At 44.0% G+C, this 16,480-nt stretch overlaps 2 protein-coding genes across 13 annotated transcripts in view; both read left to right on the forward strand.

The window, feature by feature from the left end:
• Positions 1 to 11,068, forward strand: part of BTRC (beta-transducin repeat containing E3 ubiquitin protein ligase) — a 183,971-nt gene extending 172,903 nt beyond the window's left edge. For all 12 annotated transcript variants that reach the window (XR_014789518.1, XM_084846521.1, XM_084846512.1 and 9 more), the window contains one exon: positions 1 to 11,068. The gene's annotated coding sequence lies outside the window, so the exon portion shown is untranslated.
• The window catches only part of LOC146351100 (solute carrier family 2, facilitated glucose transporter member 9-like), a 25,706-nt gene continuing 20,293 nt past the window's right edge, over positions 11,068 to 16,480 (forward strand). The window contains exon 1 of the mRNA XM_084846526.1: positions 11,068 to 11,185. Within this exon, the coding sequence (XP_084702652.1) occupies positions 11,144 to 11,185 (42 nt within the window). The 5' untranslated portion in view covers positions 11,068 to 11,143. The remainder of the gene's footprint in view (positions 11,186 to 16,480) is intronic.

Consider the following 16,480-nt stretch of genomic DNA (forward strand, 5'->3'; position numbering starts at 1 on the left):
GACTCATTGAAGCTGCGGTATTTAAATTATCTGCCAATGTCAGGGCAAAAGAATTATCCACCTAACAGTTATTACTGAAGAGAGAGGCTCTCAGACATACTTCTGGAACCAAGTTGGCATGTGGTTGATCTCGACAAGGTCTTCTCAGCACAGCTGACTGCTTTGAGTGCTGCTATATCAGAAGATTTCTTTTATCTTTCCTGAATGACTGATGTGTTACACCTCCCCTCATCATAGTCTTCTCTCCCACACCCATCTCCTCTCTTGTCCTGAGTGCAAGACGTCCTATAAATATATTTAATATGTTGCCAGAATTTCTTGCTTTGCTCTTAAGCAGAAAAAAATGTTGCCACCATTCATTCAACTGGGAGAATCACCTTTTGATGTGTTGGTAGGAGGTGAACAGCAGGCTGATGCCTCTACCTTTCAGGACTTATATAAATGGCACCTCTACTTAGTTGTGGAAGGACCCTGGACTTTAGAGAAGGGCCAAATTTAATGCCAAATGAAGGCCCTGGTGGCCAGAAACCAGTTAAGTGATCATGATGGAAGTCTAAACAATTTCAACTAAGCCCTTTGCAGTTATTCAGTTGTATGAAATGTTGGTGTGGCAGATGCCAGTAAGTGAAAGGTTACGCTTTTTTCCTGCCAAAGTCTAATATTGTTTAAGAGTGGAGGCTTATTGGTGCTGACGTCAAGTTCATGGTTGTATGGTCAATATTTTACTGTCAAAAAGATGTGGTGAGAACAGATTTCCCCTTTCTCCTGCTTTCCTCCCCTCTTGGTGCAGTATGGCACCTGTACTCCTTATCCCAAGCAAGAGTATGACATCAAAATCAGAAACCACCATCGTTGGTCTCCATCAGTAGGGAATGAATGACATGGTAATTCAGACTTAGCGGCTAGCCTGATTGTATCATTGTTCATGAGCTGACATTTATGCATTTTCATCATATTTGGTTGGAAGGGAACTACTAAAGGAATGGGAGGTTATGATGACTCCACATGTCAGCCCACCAGCTGTAAGGCGAATTTGTAGGGGATGGGAGAATAGTGGAAAAGAAAAGTGGAGGGACGTTGTCTAAGAGCACAGAAGACCAAAAGCAAACCTGTCCTATGGTACTACATAGCTGCCAACACACTGGGAAACACTTCACATAACCTCCATCACCTAGGGAGAATATCAGAGCCCTTGTCTCCAATACAGAGAGATTAGGAGGTTGGCAAAGATTTTTTTAAAGTTGGAATGTAGGAAACAAGAGTTTCACTTTATGTTGCTAGGTAGGCAGGTTCCCTTTGTGGCCTGTCTCTTCTTTATTTGCTTAGGAGTATGAATTGCCCCAGTATTAGTCCATGATGATTTTTGACATTTGCCATGGCAAGCTCTGTTGGTCAGAAGTTGATGGGAACTAAGAAAAATTGGGCAGCTGGTCCTGTCCACATGGTTCTCAACACTGGTTTAAAGGGATGTGACTGCCTTATCCATGGATTTTCAGCCTACGTATAATCTAGGCCCATATTAGCACCAAAGGCATAGTTAGAGGTGTTTGTTCTCAGGTGCCGGGGAGGAATCATGCTGATCTGTCTTTTTTGTGTGTGTGTCTTGAACAGAGGCCCTTCAGAGATCAGAAAGTTTTGCCTTACACACTAGTTTGCATAACAAGAGAATGAGAGGCAGATTGTCACATATTAACTCTTCATTATGTTTAGAGACTCACTGTTGCCCTTAACACTGTGTAATCACTATTCTCTTGGGTCCCTTGCCTACAAGGTTTGCAATGTTGGCTGTATATAAGACTGTAGATCTGCAAAAGCTGGAGCATCAACAGGTTATTCTCATTTCCTTGCTTTCAGGTAGAGCTGTGAGATCAGCATTTTCTTTCCTGAATGGTGTGCGTGTCTTTTTGTGTGTGTGTTTGGCAGTGGCTCTGTTGAACACATGGGGCTCTGTCAAACACATGTTTTTGTTTTGTTTTCCTGAGTTATGAGGAGTTGGAGATCAGATGAGAAATTGCTGGTGCAACCCTTCTTTGACAGTCATGGTCCTGCTCTTACCTGCTGCTGTTCCCAAACATTTCAAAGCATTGGTGTGTGTTTGTTTTCTAAACAGACATGGTACTGGACAATTAATCATAATGTGTAAAACATATTCTCAAGGGGAAAGTAGTGAGATTTGCCTGTACACCATTTCAAAAGAAGAAGTTGAAATGGTGCTTTTCTGATGAATGAAGATCCATCATGCCTTTACAAAAGAGCCTACTGCAAAAGAGAGATCTCCCCTCTCCAACTTCTGCCCCACTCAAGTTGCATGATCTTGAAGGGAATGCGGAAATTTTTACAACTTTCTGTCTACTGCATCTCCAGCTGTTTACTGTTTAGCAGGGGTTTGGTGTTCAATGGAAGAGGAAGGCTCTAAATCTTCTACCTTGTCATCTCTCTACATAGATGTTTCATGGATTGACTGGATAGGTAATTCCCAAATGGATCTGAAATGATAGTTGGAAAGGGAATTTTTATTATAATGTTTCTGAAAAAGGGGTTGAGCTCTAGCATCTTGCTGTGGAATGAAATGCTAACTTGGAATTACTAATCACAAAAAGCCTTTCCTTCACTCTCTGCAGAGCTCTGCAGGCAGGTATTCGCAGGGGGAAAAGCAGCACACAGCTGGCTCTTAGCCATAGCAGAGATCCCTTCTATAAAAATTTGCAGTAGGTTGGTTGATTACTTTAGAATATGTGAGCTTGGTATGGGCAGATAACTGAGTATGTAGCATAGGATTCCCCTGCAGTAACGCTGAGCCATTTTCATTGTTCCTGATTAATCGTCAGGGCAAGTTGAACACCTTGATAATTATTTTAAAGCATTATGCTTGTTTATGAAATTAGAAGGGAGGGACATCCCACTGCTGCACAAAAAAGAGAAAGCCTTCTATTTCAACTTCATAAAAGAAAAAGGTTTCATATGTGTGTTGCCCTTATTTGAGTTCAAATATATGAATCTGCCTATTTGAGCCTATGTGAGTGACACCTCTCAAAATGAGGCCTTCTGGTCCTGTGGGTTTCCTTCCTTCCAGGTCCAGTTCAAACATGTCTGGGACTTAGCAGTGTTACCAAGAGAAATGGCTGTTCATGTGCTCTTTTCTGCTTTGCTACATACCAGGAAGAAGATACTTACCTGCAGGAGGGTAGGAGAAAAATGTAGTGGTTTCCAGTAATAAAGGCTTATCCAGGTTGCATGCTTCCCGTTTAGTGTGTCCTCCTGGATTTGGGAAGGAAGAACTGGAGAAGTTCCAAGTTGCACAAGACATTTCCATGGTCCCTAAGCAGCCTGTGTGATGCATTTTGACAAGCTGAGTGGTGCCCTGATTCATTCCCCTCCCCTTTAGTTCATTTTCCGGAAACAGGAAACCTTTCAAATAATATCCCTTTCGCCTTATGTTGTACTCTGGATGAACCTATCGAGCTGGGAGTGAGTCAACAATGGTCATGGAAGCACAATTCACACTGTAGGCCAACTTGACCCAAGCAGCCTCCACTTGGGTTTAAATGCTGCATGCTGGGAACTACATGTTCTGGAAGCAACACTTCTGTATTATAAGACACTCTTTGCTTCCTTCTGATCTATACCACAGCTCCTGGAATAAAGCATGGGTGCAGCCCATCCTTTATAAGGCCCCCAGTGACAATGCAGTTAGGTCATCCTCCATCTGCTTTTCAGAGTCAAGAGCTCTCTTCAAGGCTCTGCAGCAGCTTTCCTTGTGAGTATAGTTGTAAGTTGGACCAATGTCCTAGGTCTGCAGAATGCAATTGGGCTGTAGCTCAGTTGTATTTAGATCCTCTAAAGTAACAGTAATCATACCTGGATTTGTCATGGTTTGTTAGTAACCTTTCAGTGATGCGAAGTATGCTCGGGAAGGGGTCCTTTAACAACTCCATACCAGTCCTATCATTGGATCATAACGAGACATCCCACCCTATTTAGAAGCGGTTACGTGGCTCATGCCTCTAGAGCTCCTGCAGATTCTCTGATCTGAAGTTGCCTTTCCAGATGCAGAAATATTTGCCCTGGAGTACTACACAGCTTTTCTGGAGAAAAACAAGTCGTCTGTTCTGCAGGTCTACTTATGTGCATAGAAAACTCAAAATTCACTACTCACAATAAATGATGCAAATCAGTAAAATGTACCCAGGTTTGCTTAATTTGTATTAATTTGCATGCTTTGTTCTTGCACAATATTCAGACATTGGGCGAGGAGTGGTGGCCTGGCAAGAGGCAACAAATGGCTTTGAGGGGCTGTATGGGTGAGAGCAAAACTGCGGGCAGTGAATGTGGGCTACAGAAATCAAAGCTCTATTCTTTGACCAGAACATTTCACAGTGATTCCTGCATGCTTCCAAATGTGTTTTCATGATAATGTGGGCTCAAAACGTACTTTTCAAATAGGGAAGCTGAGATTCTCAGGAATCTAATACACATATATCAATATTGCACATGCAAAATTGGAGAAAACATGCCCTGAATATAATACTCTTTCAGATGCTTTATCAGAAAGGTACAGGGAACCTTTTTTCTAAAATGCTTCTAAATGCCCTATTTTTATTTTCTACGTGCCACTTTGTAATCCTACTGTCTTTATTGGTTAACAAACAGCTTTGATCTCCTTAGCTTTGTGGAATGGTCACAATTTTTCAATTAATCAAATTAGGATTTTTGAGCAGGGAAAAAGAAAGGAGCTGTTGGTCCATACACCAGGGAATGCTGCTCAAAATATAATAGTGGACCTTATTGTGTCTTCACCAACAAAATAATTGCCCATTCTGTTCTTGTATAACACAGTTGAGGGGGGGTGCAACTTCAAAATCTGGCAAAATAGAATTGGCTGTGATGACAATTTCTCTAATAGCTTGTTCCTTTAAAAGTAAACACCCAGGCCAATACATGCCTGTTGCAACTGCAAGAAGATCAGAGATTTGTGGGCACAGGAGGTTAGAACAAAAGCATATGATCGTATTTGTAACTGCGCTCGTTGTTCTCTAGATTCTATTGACCGCGTTGGAATTTTTGTGATTATGTTTTGGTGATGTGTAGCTAATGTACTAATGTTCACTTGAGCTGGGGTCATGGTAATAAGTGTGTTTTTTAAAGAATATTTTAACTGTTGAGAAGATAACTTAAAGACAAATATAAGGTTAGGCTGTGAATATACTAAGTGTTTTTATTTCTTTATTCTTAAATGAAAGGCTTGTTTCCCAGGCACTGTGGCAATGAGTTAACTAGTGCAATATGGCAACATCATCTAATTAAGTGTGTTGACTGTCATTCATTCACACTGGGACAGCTTATTCATAAAACTGGAATATTTTGTAAAGACTTCCATTATTACTGATGGGCTCTTGCTAGAGCACTGTAAAATTATTGGAATGCATGACAGCAAAGGCAGTGTAATTCTAAAAAGAGAAAATGATATTTACTAAATGGATCATACAGGATATTTGTGTGAACAATCATAACTTTGCTTTAGAAGCTACTAGAAATACAACTATTTAAAGTAATATTGTAGATCCAAAAAATACAAGATTCAGAATGATTCAGGTTATACCTTCTTATTAGATTCTCTGTTGCATCAGCTTCACAGTATTCAGCTCTGGTCCAACTTTTCCCAATAGGTTTATTTTTTGTCTGTTATACCCAGTTCAGTTTTCCCAACCTCATTCTTGCCTGGATTCATGTGCTTCACCACCTGACAGCTTGCTGTTCTAGCAGCTTGTTTAGTCCATTGAAATGGAACTTTGTGAACCTTACATGTGAATTTCCTCATTATTAACTAACATGCCATGTGTATGCAGCAAAACAATGTAGTAGGTGGCTTGAATTTGTCTCACTTCAACAGAAGTAAGGAAAGAATATACCACTCTCCATGGCCAGAAACATCCTTTGGCTTCTGCTTGCTCTCCTCTTCTTCAATCTTGCATAAGACTAGCATGTGATGCAGTGTGGTTTGGCTGCCCCTGTGCTATGAGTTTCAGTATACCTTCCTACTGCGCTTTCTTCAGGACTTTCCTGGGTGAAATAAATAAATAAATAAATAAATAAATGCAGTGATGAGAAATGCTTTAGGGACCTTGGAGGCACACTTACCAGGAGCAGTTCTTTGAGTATGTATGACCTGTTTTCCTTATCACAACATCCATATCCAACTCTGGGAAAATCTGTGTGAATTCTGCAGGGATTTATAACTTACTTCACAAGGAAGGAAAAGGTGATGTATGGTAGAGAAGCAAAACCAAGAGCTAAAAGTAGAGAGTGGAGAAATGTCTGCATTCCAATTAGAAGAAATCAAACTCCCGCCGTTACTGGAGAGCAGGGTTAGCCACTGAGACATTTTCCAGAACCCACAGGGTTCTTCATGTGGTCCTCAGTCTCTCTCTCCATCTCTCTCTCTCTCTCTCAGACTTACACACACACACACACACGTATGTGCGTGTGTGTGTGTATGCGTGTCTTAGCTAGGCAGCTCATCAATTGTGAAACCTTTCAAAACACTACAGGCTTAGAGAGTGTCTCTTCCCCCATCCTCCTCCCACACCCAGGCCAGCTAAGGCCACATAAAAAAGAGCATGGGCACATCTTGCGTCAGTCTTCCCCAACTTGGTGCTCATCAAATGTATTGGACTACAACTCCCAGAATCCCCCAGCCAGCTGTTCAGGGCAGTGGAATCCAATGTATCTGGAGGGGACCAAGTTGGGGAAGGCTGTCTTACACCACAGGGTTATTTGTCCCAATTTGTGTCTTGGAAAAACCACCAGGCCCCTCATAGCGCACTGCCTGCTGCTTTCTCTCTTTGCTTTTTCACCTACTAATACACTGATGGGCACCTCTCCACTAGGTTTCCAGTTCAGTGTGGATATTCCTGTTTGCCTGAATGCTTTTCTGGGTTGTATCTGCATCTCATGACTTGGTTCCTCTGCCTTGAGGAAAGGGACTTGGCAAAATTGAGCACTATATTCTGGGCAGTTACCTACCGAGGTGGTCCTCCACTTCACTCACATGGCATCCCAAGATGCTGTTTTAAGGATCAGTGAAAAGATGTCGTAAGTCCTCATACTGCTGTTGCTCAGGACACCTATCACAACAGTATGAATCACATCTTGACATTACACATGTACTAGGCTATGGGATACCCTCATTTTTATTGTGTACCTTTGACGTGCTATAAATGTGGAGGGCATTTTTCAGTAAGCCCAAGTTGTCTTGCTCTTGACAGCCTTCCGAATATGTTCTGGAAAACCCATGGGCACACATCTCAGGTGACTTTGCAGCATGATGCACATCCATTACTGAGATCATGTCACAGCAGTGCATGTGCACAACAAGTTTATGGACTCTATGGGTCCCACAGTACATTACAGGCTGCTTTCCTCAGTGATGCTGAGAATGGCCTGCATGGAATGGGTTGGGATTATGCTACACAACAGGAGAGGAAGGGAGCAGCTGGAGGCCATGGACAATAGCCTCCTTAAAAGTGGCTGTTGTAATACAAATCATGCATATGACCCTGGCTTTGTGTAGTGATGCAATCTGTAGAGATGCAGGGGCTGGTGATCAAACTTCCACACTAGAAATGGTGGCTATAATGCTGGAACACAACATTATTTCCAAGCACACAATACTGATTACTGTAATGTAATGCCATGATGTTGGGGAAAATTTTAGATTAGAAAACAAGTGCCTCTTGTGAAATTGGCCAAAGTTGCAAGAACCTTGCAGTCTGGGAATTGGGAGGTATTGTGCATAAGGATGCTGGGGCTGGAACAGCAGTCAGTTACTGGTGTGGGACTGTAGAGAAGCAGGATAGTTTGTTCATGCCCACATGTTGGTATACCAAGTACCTACAATAGCTGGAGGTGCTACAAGTTGGTTTTGTGAGACAGAAAGCCATATTCCGGCCTGGCAGGATTCTCAGAATTTTGCACAATCTCCCTCCACTACTTTGTGAGAGAACAAAACTCTTCTTTCATGACTGGAGTGAAGAAACTCAGTCTTGGGAAGGGTTGGCTGCACAGTGTAGAGAAAGAATTGTTGCTGTGAGTTTTCAGTCTTCTGCCTGGTTTGCTGCTCTGGGAAGTCAAATGGCTGACCCAGCCTCCATTTCCCCACAGAAGGAAGCTTCTGTCTTGAACCACAGAATGAATGACTGTGGCCTCTTTTTTACCCATCTTGAAGCCCTCTTCCTGTTCTTGCCAGCCCAACTCTTTTCCAGCACTACAGGTCTCAATTTCCCTCTACAGTACTAGCTCCCCTGCCACCCCAGTATAAGTGCCAGTTGTGAGGAGCAGAAATCACCTTTCCCCTGTCACACTGTCCTCAGTGCCAAAACATGACTTGGACAATCATCAAGCAAGTCTTCATTAAAGGAGCCAAAGCTAACCCATTTTATTCCATGCACAACAATCCCATGTAATACGGGAAATGTGAGAACTGGTTTTCTTCTGAAATGAAGCTAATGCTGCTACCTGAATACAGAGTGACTTGCCCTGCAGGAAATATGGTTTTAAAGGCCTAAAGTCGGACAGAAGAGCTCCATTGTAGAATATTTGTATAACTGCCAAATCTCCTACAGTTCTTACAAGAAAGTGTCACAGGACTTGGAACTAATGCAAACATCATGCTGAGAGTTGATACTGGGATGTTAAGCATCAGGAAATGTGCCAGAGATCTCCTGAGGTGATCCTTTTATGTAAGAAAAGATTCCGTTCTTTCTTGTTGCTAATTAAGCCCAATTGTATCACTGGTACTAGGCCTCTTCAGAACTTCACCAAACGTATATTAAATGCATGGAGAATTTGGGGCGGGGGGGGGAGCAGGACCACCAGATCCCTGCTATCTCCCCACTTCACACATTCAGTGTGTATGGGCCAGGTTCAAGATGTTTTCCTGTTTGAGGCAGAGCATCAAATGGCACCCGCCCCACAAGTCAAGGTGCTTAGTGCCCAAAGCCAGCCAAGTTATTTTGGCACTTGAAGTGGAAAATCCCACAAGCACATCTTCCCCCTCCCTGGCAGTAAAAATACAACAATAAGTAACTAATAATTCAGCTGCCTAAGGTGGCCGCCTCACTCTGCCTAATGGTAGGACCAGCAGTGCTAACACGGTCTGAAGAAGGCTACTGTCTCCCTCTCGGGAATTATTCATTCCTGCTTGATTGACTTCCAGGGCTGACTGGTGTCATTTTGGCAGTGGTACTAGAGGCCCCATGGCTTTTGTTCTGGATGGTTTTAATGTCCACGCCAAGCCCCTCCCCCACCAGGTGGAGCTCGTGCATTCATGGCCACCATGACAACTATGGGCCTGTCTTGGCTTATACCTGGTACCATTCATGACATACACTGGATTTGGTGTTTTATGTGGGATGGAAAGTGGAATGGGTGTGGAGGAGCTTGAGGCTGTTTCTTTGTCATGGACAAATCACAGCCTGGTAGGGTTTAGGTTTGCTGGTACTCCTAGCCTTTGCAAAAGAGAGCTATTTGCATGATCTGACCTCAAAGGCTAAAGACTAAATAGGGGGTGGGGAGAGAACCACATATGAGGGTAATAAGTGCCTGTGATTGAAAAAAGTACAATTGGACAGGTTAAATCCAAGTTGGGTGAGCAGACCCTTGCTCTCCCCCCCACACACACACCCCTCAAAATCTGCTTGAGAGGGTCCCCCAACCTTCCAGACCAGGTTTGTGGGGGACACAGGGGGCTGCAGCAAGGAGGAAAACCTATTCCGCCAGCCGGTTCTGTTCCACTGGCAGATGGCCAGCACTGGATCCAACCCCCTGAATCTTTTCAAACCCTGTTTGCTAGTTCTCAAAAGTCACATGTAAATAAGCAGCCTGATCATACCCAGGTAAATGTCAACCAGGTTGCTCTGAATACCAGACTTGAAGAAGGACACTTCTGTGTACTAAAGTGTTAGTATTTTACAGTTAAAAAACAGCACTGTAAGGGCAGCAGCCCTCAGCGCTATAGAGAACCTGGAGAATGGATAAAGCTTTGGGGATTTGGCAGCAGGGACATTATTCAGATAAATGTATTGAGCAGGGGTAGGGAGCAGAAGATTTGAAAGAGGTGTATTTACTGGGGTCCATCAGGTCCATGTTATGATAGGCCGAGGCCAGCCCAGAGTCTTCCAGGATCTTGGCATAAGCCATTACTGATAATGCTGGCATTTGTCAGGGCCTAGGGACCTCTAGGCAGGCCTAGTGCAATGGAGAATCATTCCAGATCCAGAAAGATCTACCAAGTAATTTGCTGAGCCCCTTGCTTCAACGAAGTTCTCTGGTGAATTCCATGCAGCCAGAACTCCACACCCATTCCAGATCTGGGTTCCTCTTCATTTTAGCAGCAATGGTTGTTTTGGCTGCATGCATGTGCAGAGGCACAGCACAAAGGGGAGGAGGTGCACCAAACAGACACATGCTCAGCCTCCATCTATCTATGCAAATGCTGGAAAAGGGGAAAGCATGACAAGATTACATAAATCAGACTTGTAAGGCCTCCTGCAGCTTTTAATCAAGCCCTGCTGGTGGAATGTGAGTTTGATACTCCAGTTCTGTAGGATTACTTCAGCTCCACAGTGGTCCTTACTTTCATTTGCTTCTAACTTAGCTGCCAGTGCCCCACCCCCGACATCATCCAAGCATATGGAGGGTTAATAGTGGAAGGTCCTAGCAGCTCCAAATTCTTACTGATATATCTATTTCTCAAATAGGCAAAGCGAATCACATTAACTATCATGTGATTGCATGCTCCCTCTTAAGGGCTTAACTAAGAGAGCTTTTCATCCACCTCTCGCATCTTTACCACCCCCTCCCTTTCCTGGCTTTGCCCCATTGCCAGTGGCTTTTTCTGCCTGTCAGTCATTTGGCAAAGCCTCGGACAGGGGAGCGGGCCCCGTCTCTCCCTCGCTTGGATCTCTCTGAAGAACTTTGTGCTACTTCGTTTTTGGCACTCTCAGGTTTCACCCCTCTCCTGGACGGTCCTGTTCACCATGGGTCAAGGAGTTGAGCAAGCAGATTGCCACTAGGCTATTTCACTTCTCTTTGCCAAGCCTGCATCATTTTGTCTGGACATAAAGCAGAGGGGTACCTTGCCCAGATGGACAGCAACCCTTTTTTCTTCCACAGGGCCATCACTGGGGTAAGTCATTTTTACAGCCTTCAGATGCCACAGAGGTATCTCCCTTGAGTGTGCCCTGCTGCTGTGCCAGGCATTCCTCAAGGGATTATCTAGGATTTTAATTGCACCTGACTTGAGAAGGCTAGCCAAGGCTATGTTCCCAGCTGCTGTGGTCTGGGCTGTGTGAAGTGACAGTTTCCTGATCTCCTGGGTAGGGGAGTTGCTTGCTGGCCTAAGGAATCTGAGGCAAAAGGGGGGGGGCACTCAGCCCAGGTGGACTTTTCTAAGTCTTGTATCTCAAGAGGTTTCCATCTCTAGATGCCACTGGGTTGAGAGGAGGCTGTACACTGGAAATGGTGTTGGCTAGGTCTTTTGGAACAGCTTTCCCTTCCATATTTTTTTTACTTCAACTCCCATCAGCCCCAGCCAGCATAACTAATGGTCAGGAATTCTGTGAATTGTCATCCAAAACATCTGGAGGGGACCAGGCTAGAGGAGGCTGCTTTAGAAAATAATGCTTCAGCCATGGTGCTTTCCAAACCGCATCTCACTCTGTTGCATGCTTCAGCTTCTCTGTTTATGGCTTAATTGTGGCTACTCATTCTGGTTCCAAGTTTGTCACCCAGCTTTCCTGTTTGCCATCTGGCTGTGTAGTTTCCTTTTGTTGTCTTTAGGTTTTCTGGGCAGTGGATTCCTTTTAATTTGCATATATTATAAAGGGTAAGGAATTGCCCTAAGGCAGTGGCGCACAACTCACAGTCTGTGGGCCTCATACAGCCCCCAGATGCAGGTTGTGTGACCCCTGTGCTCCCCCCCCCACCCACTGCCACAGAATTCCTTGCTCCCTGCTACTGCCACCAATCAGCATCACTGCTTCTATGGCATTAATGATGGCACAAAAGCAGCTATGCTCATCAGGGAACATAGGAAGCTGCCTTATACTGAATTGCACCAGTGGTCCATCTAGCTCGGTATTGTCAAATCCTTCTGGCAGTGGCTTCAGCCAGGAGTTTTACCTGCCCTACCAGGAGATGTCAGGGATCAAACTTGGAACCTTCTGTTTGTAAAGCATGAGCTCTGTCACTGAGCCATGGCCCTTCCCCTAAAGCCTCTTCCTCCCACAGTGACCCTGCAGCAGCTGGTATTTGCTGCTTTTGCACTGCTCATGGTGGCGCGAAAGCAGCAATGCTGGTCAGGGTTGCTGGGAGAAGGAGGAAGCTTTAGGCCTTAAGCTAATGTATGATGGCTGGCCTTGCCCCCCCATTAGGAGAATTTTCCTCCATGATTGTCTTCCAAAGGATAAGTACTAGGCTCCCAAGAGTCTCTTAAGCTAGCCCAGAGAGGCAGAACAGGGAGGGTAAAAGTTGGACCAGTTCCAGTTTAGAAACTGGGTTCCATTTAGCCTGGAATGTTGATATGACCTGATTATGGGGCTTGGATTGTCCATCTCCCATTGCTTAGGGAGCAGTACTGAATGCTCTGCCTGTACATCCTGTTAAGGGACACAGGACACTGGCATCTTGCTGTCCCTTACAGGACCTGACATAGCCACAGTGAAGTAACCTAGGAGCGGGAGCATGAGAGTGGACACACACACACACACCCTTGCAAACTTCCCCGAATGCCTTGGCCCCATCCCTACCAGGCTGTCCTCCTTTCTCGTAGGCACAAAGAGGGATCCATAGAGTGACCTGGCTTGAATGGATATTGAACGCTGTCCATCCATCCAGGCCTAGAAAAGAAAGAGGCCTGGTTGCCAATAGGTTTCTCAGCCAAAGTGACATTTTGCCCTCCAGCTAGAAGCCAATACAAGATTCCAGCCATCTCTTCCTCTTATTTCTATAGGCAGCTTGATTATTCTATTTAAAGTAAAGCTGCAGCCATCTGCCTGATCTATTTTGGATAAGCTAAGCTAGGGAATCCCCTCCAGTTATTCCTGTATATATCAAAATATATTTCACCAACCCAACTCTGTATGAAGAGATTCCGGTCTGAAGCTGTAGAGATGTGAATACTGGGGAATTCATCCCTTTCCCAGGGTAAAAAGGTAAAGGTGTCCCCAACCAGTCGTGTCCGACTCTAGGGTGTGGTGCTCATCTCCATTTCTAAGCCGAAGAGCCGGCGCTGTCCAAAGACGCTTCTGTGGTCATGTGGCTGGCATGACTGAACACCGAGGTGCACGGAACGCTGTTACCTTTCCCGCTGAAGCGGTACTATTTATCTACTTGCAATTTCTTGCTTTCGAACTGCTAGGTTGGCAGAAGCTGGGACTGAAGACGGGAGCTCACTCTGTCACGCAGCACTCGGGTCTCAAACTGCTGTCCTGCCAACCTTCCGGTCTGCAGTTCAGCATCTTAACCACTAAGCGCCTCTTATAATTCACTGGGTATTTCTGTCCTTAGGGAAATGTTAAGCCTAATTTCCAAAGCAAAGTTCTCCAGCTTTAACTTCTTGACTTTGGGATCTCCCTCCTCTCTATTAAAGAGCCCCTCTGAGTCCCTATGGTTTTTTCCATATAAACATTGGGCTTCTTTTGTATTGCCTTAGCCAAAGTATCTAAATTTTTGCTGTAAAAGTTCCATTCCAGCTGCTACTATGATTGTTTTCAGTTAAGCTTCCTGCATACCAGTGGTAGTTATTTTGGTTTCTACTAACATGTGTTTTGTATTGCCCAAATTAACATAATCCAACATCTAAAAATGTTTCTCTATACGCTATCTGACAAATGTTTCTCTATACGCTATCTGACAAATGCTAAGTTTGCCCCACTGGTTAACTGCCCTCTCTTCCTTGCACCCACACAAGTTATTTTGTCTCACCTGAAATGTATTTAAGAATTTCCAGATGTATTAATTCATTTGCATGCTATTTTTGGGTTAATGCTGTTCTGTTTTTCCTGCATAAAGTTCAGGCCTGTGCCCCTTAAGACTCTCTATTTATTTACTGTTTACATTATTTAAATATCACCTTTCCAATGGATTTCCCAGTACTTAGATATTGGGTCCTGGTCCTATGTTTGAACTCACTGGTGGATTGCATGGGGTGACCAAACCTACATTTATTCCAGTTTAAGATGGAAGTACTGCTGGGTACCAGATGATCTGGCAATAGGTGTATAGGGTATTTTGGATATGGTTCCCCTCCACTTTAAGAGTGAGGTTAACAGCTTTGGGGTGGTCTTGGATGTGTCCATGGCCAGGGAGGCTTTTTACTAGCTTTTACTGTTACATCAGCTGAGTCCTTTCCCGGGGAAGATGGACATGGCCACAATCAATCATACCCAAATAACATCCAGAATAGATTACTGCAAAGCACTCTATGTGCAGCTGCCTTTGAAGAGATCAACTCCAGTTGATCCAAAATACAGTTGTCAGAATATTGATTGGAGCTCACTAGATATAGCACATAGCTCTGGTTGTTTCAACTGCATTGGTCCAATTCAAGGAGTTGTTTTTGACCTTTTAAAGCCTCATTTTGAGGCCCGACTTCATTTCCCCTTGCCATCTGAAGTTTGATGGTGGGCATGCAAGAGGGAGCCTTTTTAGTCATGGTATCCCAGTTGTTGGAATGCCCTTCTCAGGAAGGCCTGCCTGGTCCCATCACTATTTGCCTTCTGTCATGTGGTGAAACCATGGCTTTTCCAGATATCCTTTGGAGATAACATAAGGTAAATAATTGTAGGGTTAGGGCTAGGGTTGCTGCTGCTGCTGCTGCTGCTGGTGTGTGTGTATTGTTTGCTGCTGCACCTTTCTTAGGTTGTGTTGGTAGTTTTGCTACCTTATTTAATTTTGTATAATGTATTTTTATAGTTTAATCTGCTTTTGATGCCTATTGTTGGCTTCCTTGGATATGTTTTGTGATAGAAAGTCAAGTCTAAAAATATTTTAATGGATGAATTATTCTTTTAAGATGCTGGGTGATTCAGTGGATAAATCCTTGTGTTAAAATGTGAATGTTAAGCACCCCTTTCTTATCAGTCCCCAGATAATTGCTTATGCATTCTTCCCATCAAGACTTAAATACGTGGTGTTGTAATCGTGTCACAAACTAGGACTATATTCACCATGATACCTAAGGTGTGGCTAGCTTCCATTTTCTTTAGGGCCCAAATTCTAACCATACTGGCAAAGCAGTTGTATATGCATACAGAACTATATTTATTTCCCTTTGTGGATCAGTTTCTGTACTCTCCCTTTTCTGCAAGCTAACTGTGGACCCATTGCCTTTAATTACTATGAATTGGCCTAAAAGATTTTCCCCATTGTATGTGAAATGAGCTTGCAGAGGTAGCAACTGATATGTACCCCTCCTGCAACCACTGCATTAATTTCCATGAATAGGAGACCCTCATATTAACAAACATCTATTTGCTTTTGCATGCATGCCTTGTGATCCCGGTTTCCTTAAAATATATCATTTCCCCATCCCCTAATTGCCATATTGTTTCTTGGATTTAGCACTCAGTGCATACCCATGTTTCACTGCTTTGCTGTGTTTCATGCTACTGATAGTCAGATACTTTTGTTTTTGTCATACCTCCCATTTCCAATTAGGATTTGGACAATTGGAGCGGTGGCAGATTACTACCTGGTTTTCTGAGGGATATAAGGGAACCTGCTGTGGGGCAACTGTAGGAGGTTAGTAAAGAAGAGCCCCTTTTGGCCCACAGCAACCTTAAGTTTAGGTGTCAGTGCAAAACAGCAAGGGCTTGCTAGGTGGTTTGCTGGAGGATACCACCATTATATTGGGGGGGGGGTAATACAAAGGTGTCCTTACCAGAGGATGTCTTGAGGCATGGCGGAGACATGGGGTTTGTTAGCACCATGTACATAGACAGCAGCATCTAGCATGGGTTTCTGAAAATGTGGCCTGCTTTGGACATTGTCTGGAGCTCTGCACCTCCATGGTACCAAAGTAATAACGCACAGGCTATCTACACACTAAAGGTTCTGGGTCACCCTCTCCCATACAGCAGATGCTAGTATCCTTCACCGAACTGCCTCTAAGCCACCACTGGCGTGAAAGGTAGTTAGCTAACTTTTATACTTTGTTAAAAGTCACTTCAGGACTGGTTCTGCTTACAAGAAGTGTGTGTGTGTGTGTGTGTGTGTGTGTGAGAGAGAGAGAGAGAGAGAGAGAGATGCATTCTCACAGTTGTACAGCTAGGGCTGGACCATGGAGCCAAAGAGCTTCTCTACACAAGCGATTTATTGCACACTCATGATTGGTCATTCATGGAAGTTTGTGGGTCCTTTACACTACATCGTCAACCTCCAGGATGTCTCCCGCGCGTTTTCCCCCTTTATTCCCCCTTCA

The sequence above is a fragment of the Heloderma suspectum genome, chromosome 3 (assembly GCF_057233095.1).
Source record: "Heloderma suspectum isolate Gila_16-S chromosome 3, 16-S_ref, whole genome shotgun sequence".
Lineage (NCBI taxonomy): Eukaryota > Metazoa > Chordata > Lepidosauria > Squamata > Helodermatidae > Heloderma > Heloderma suspectum.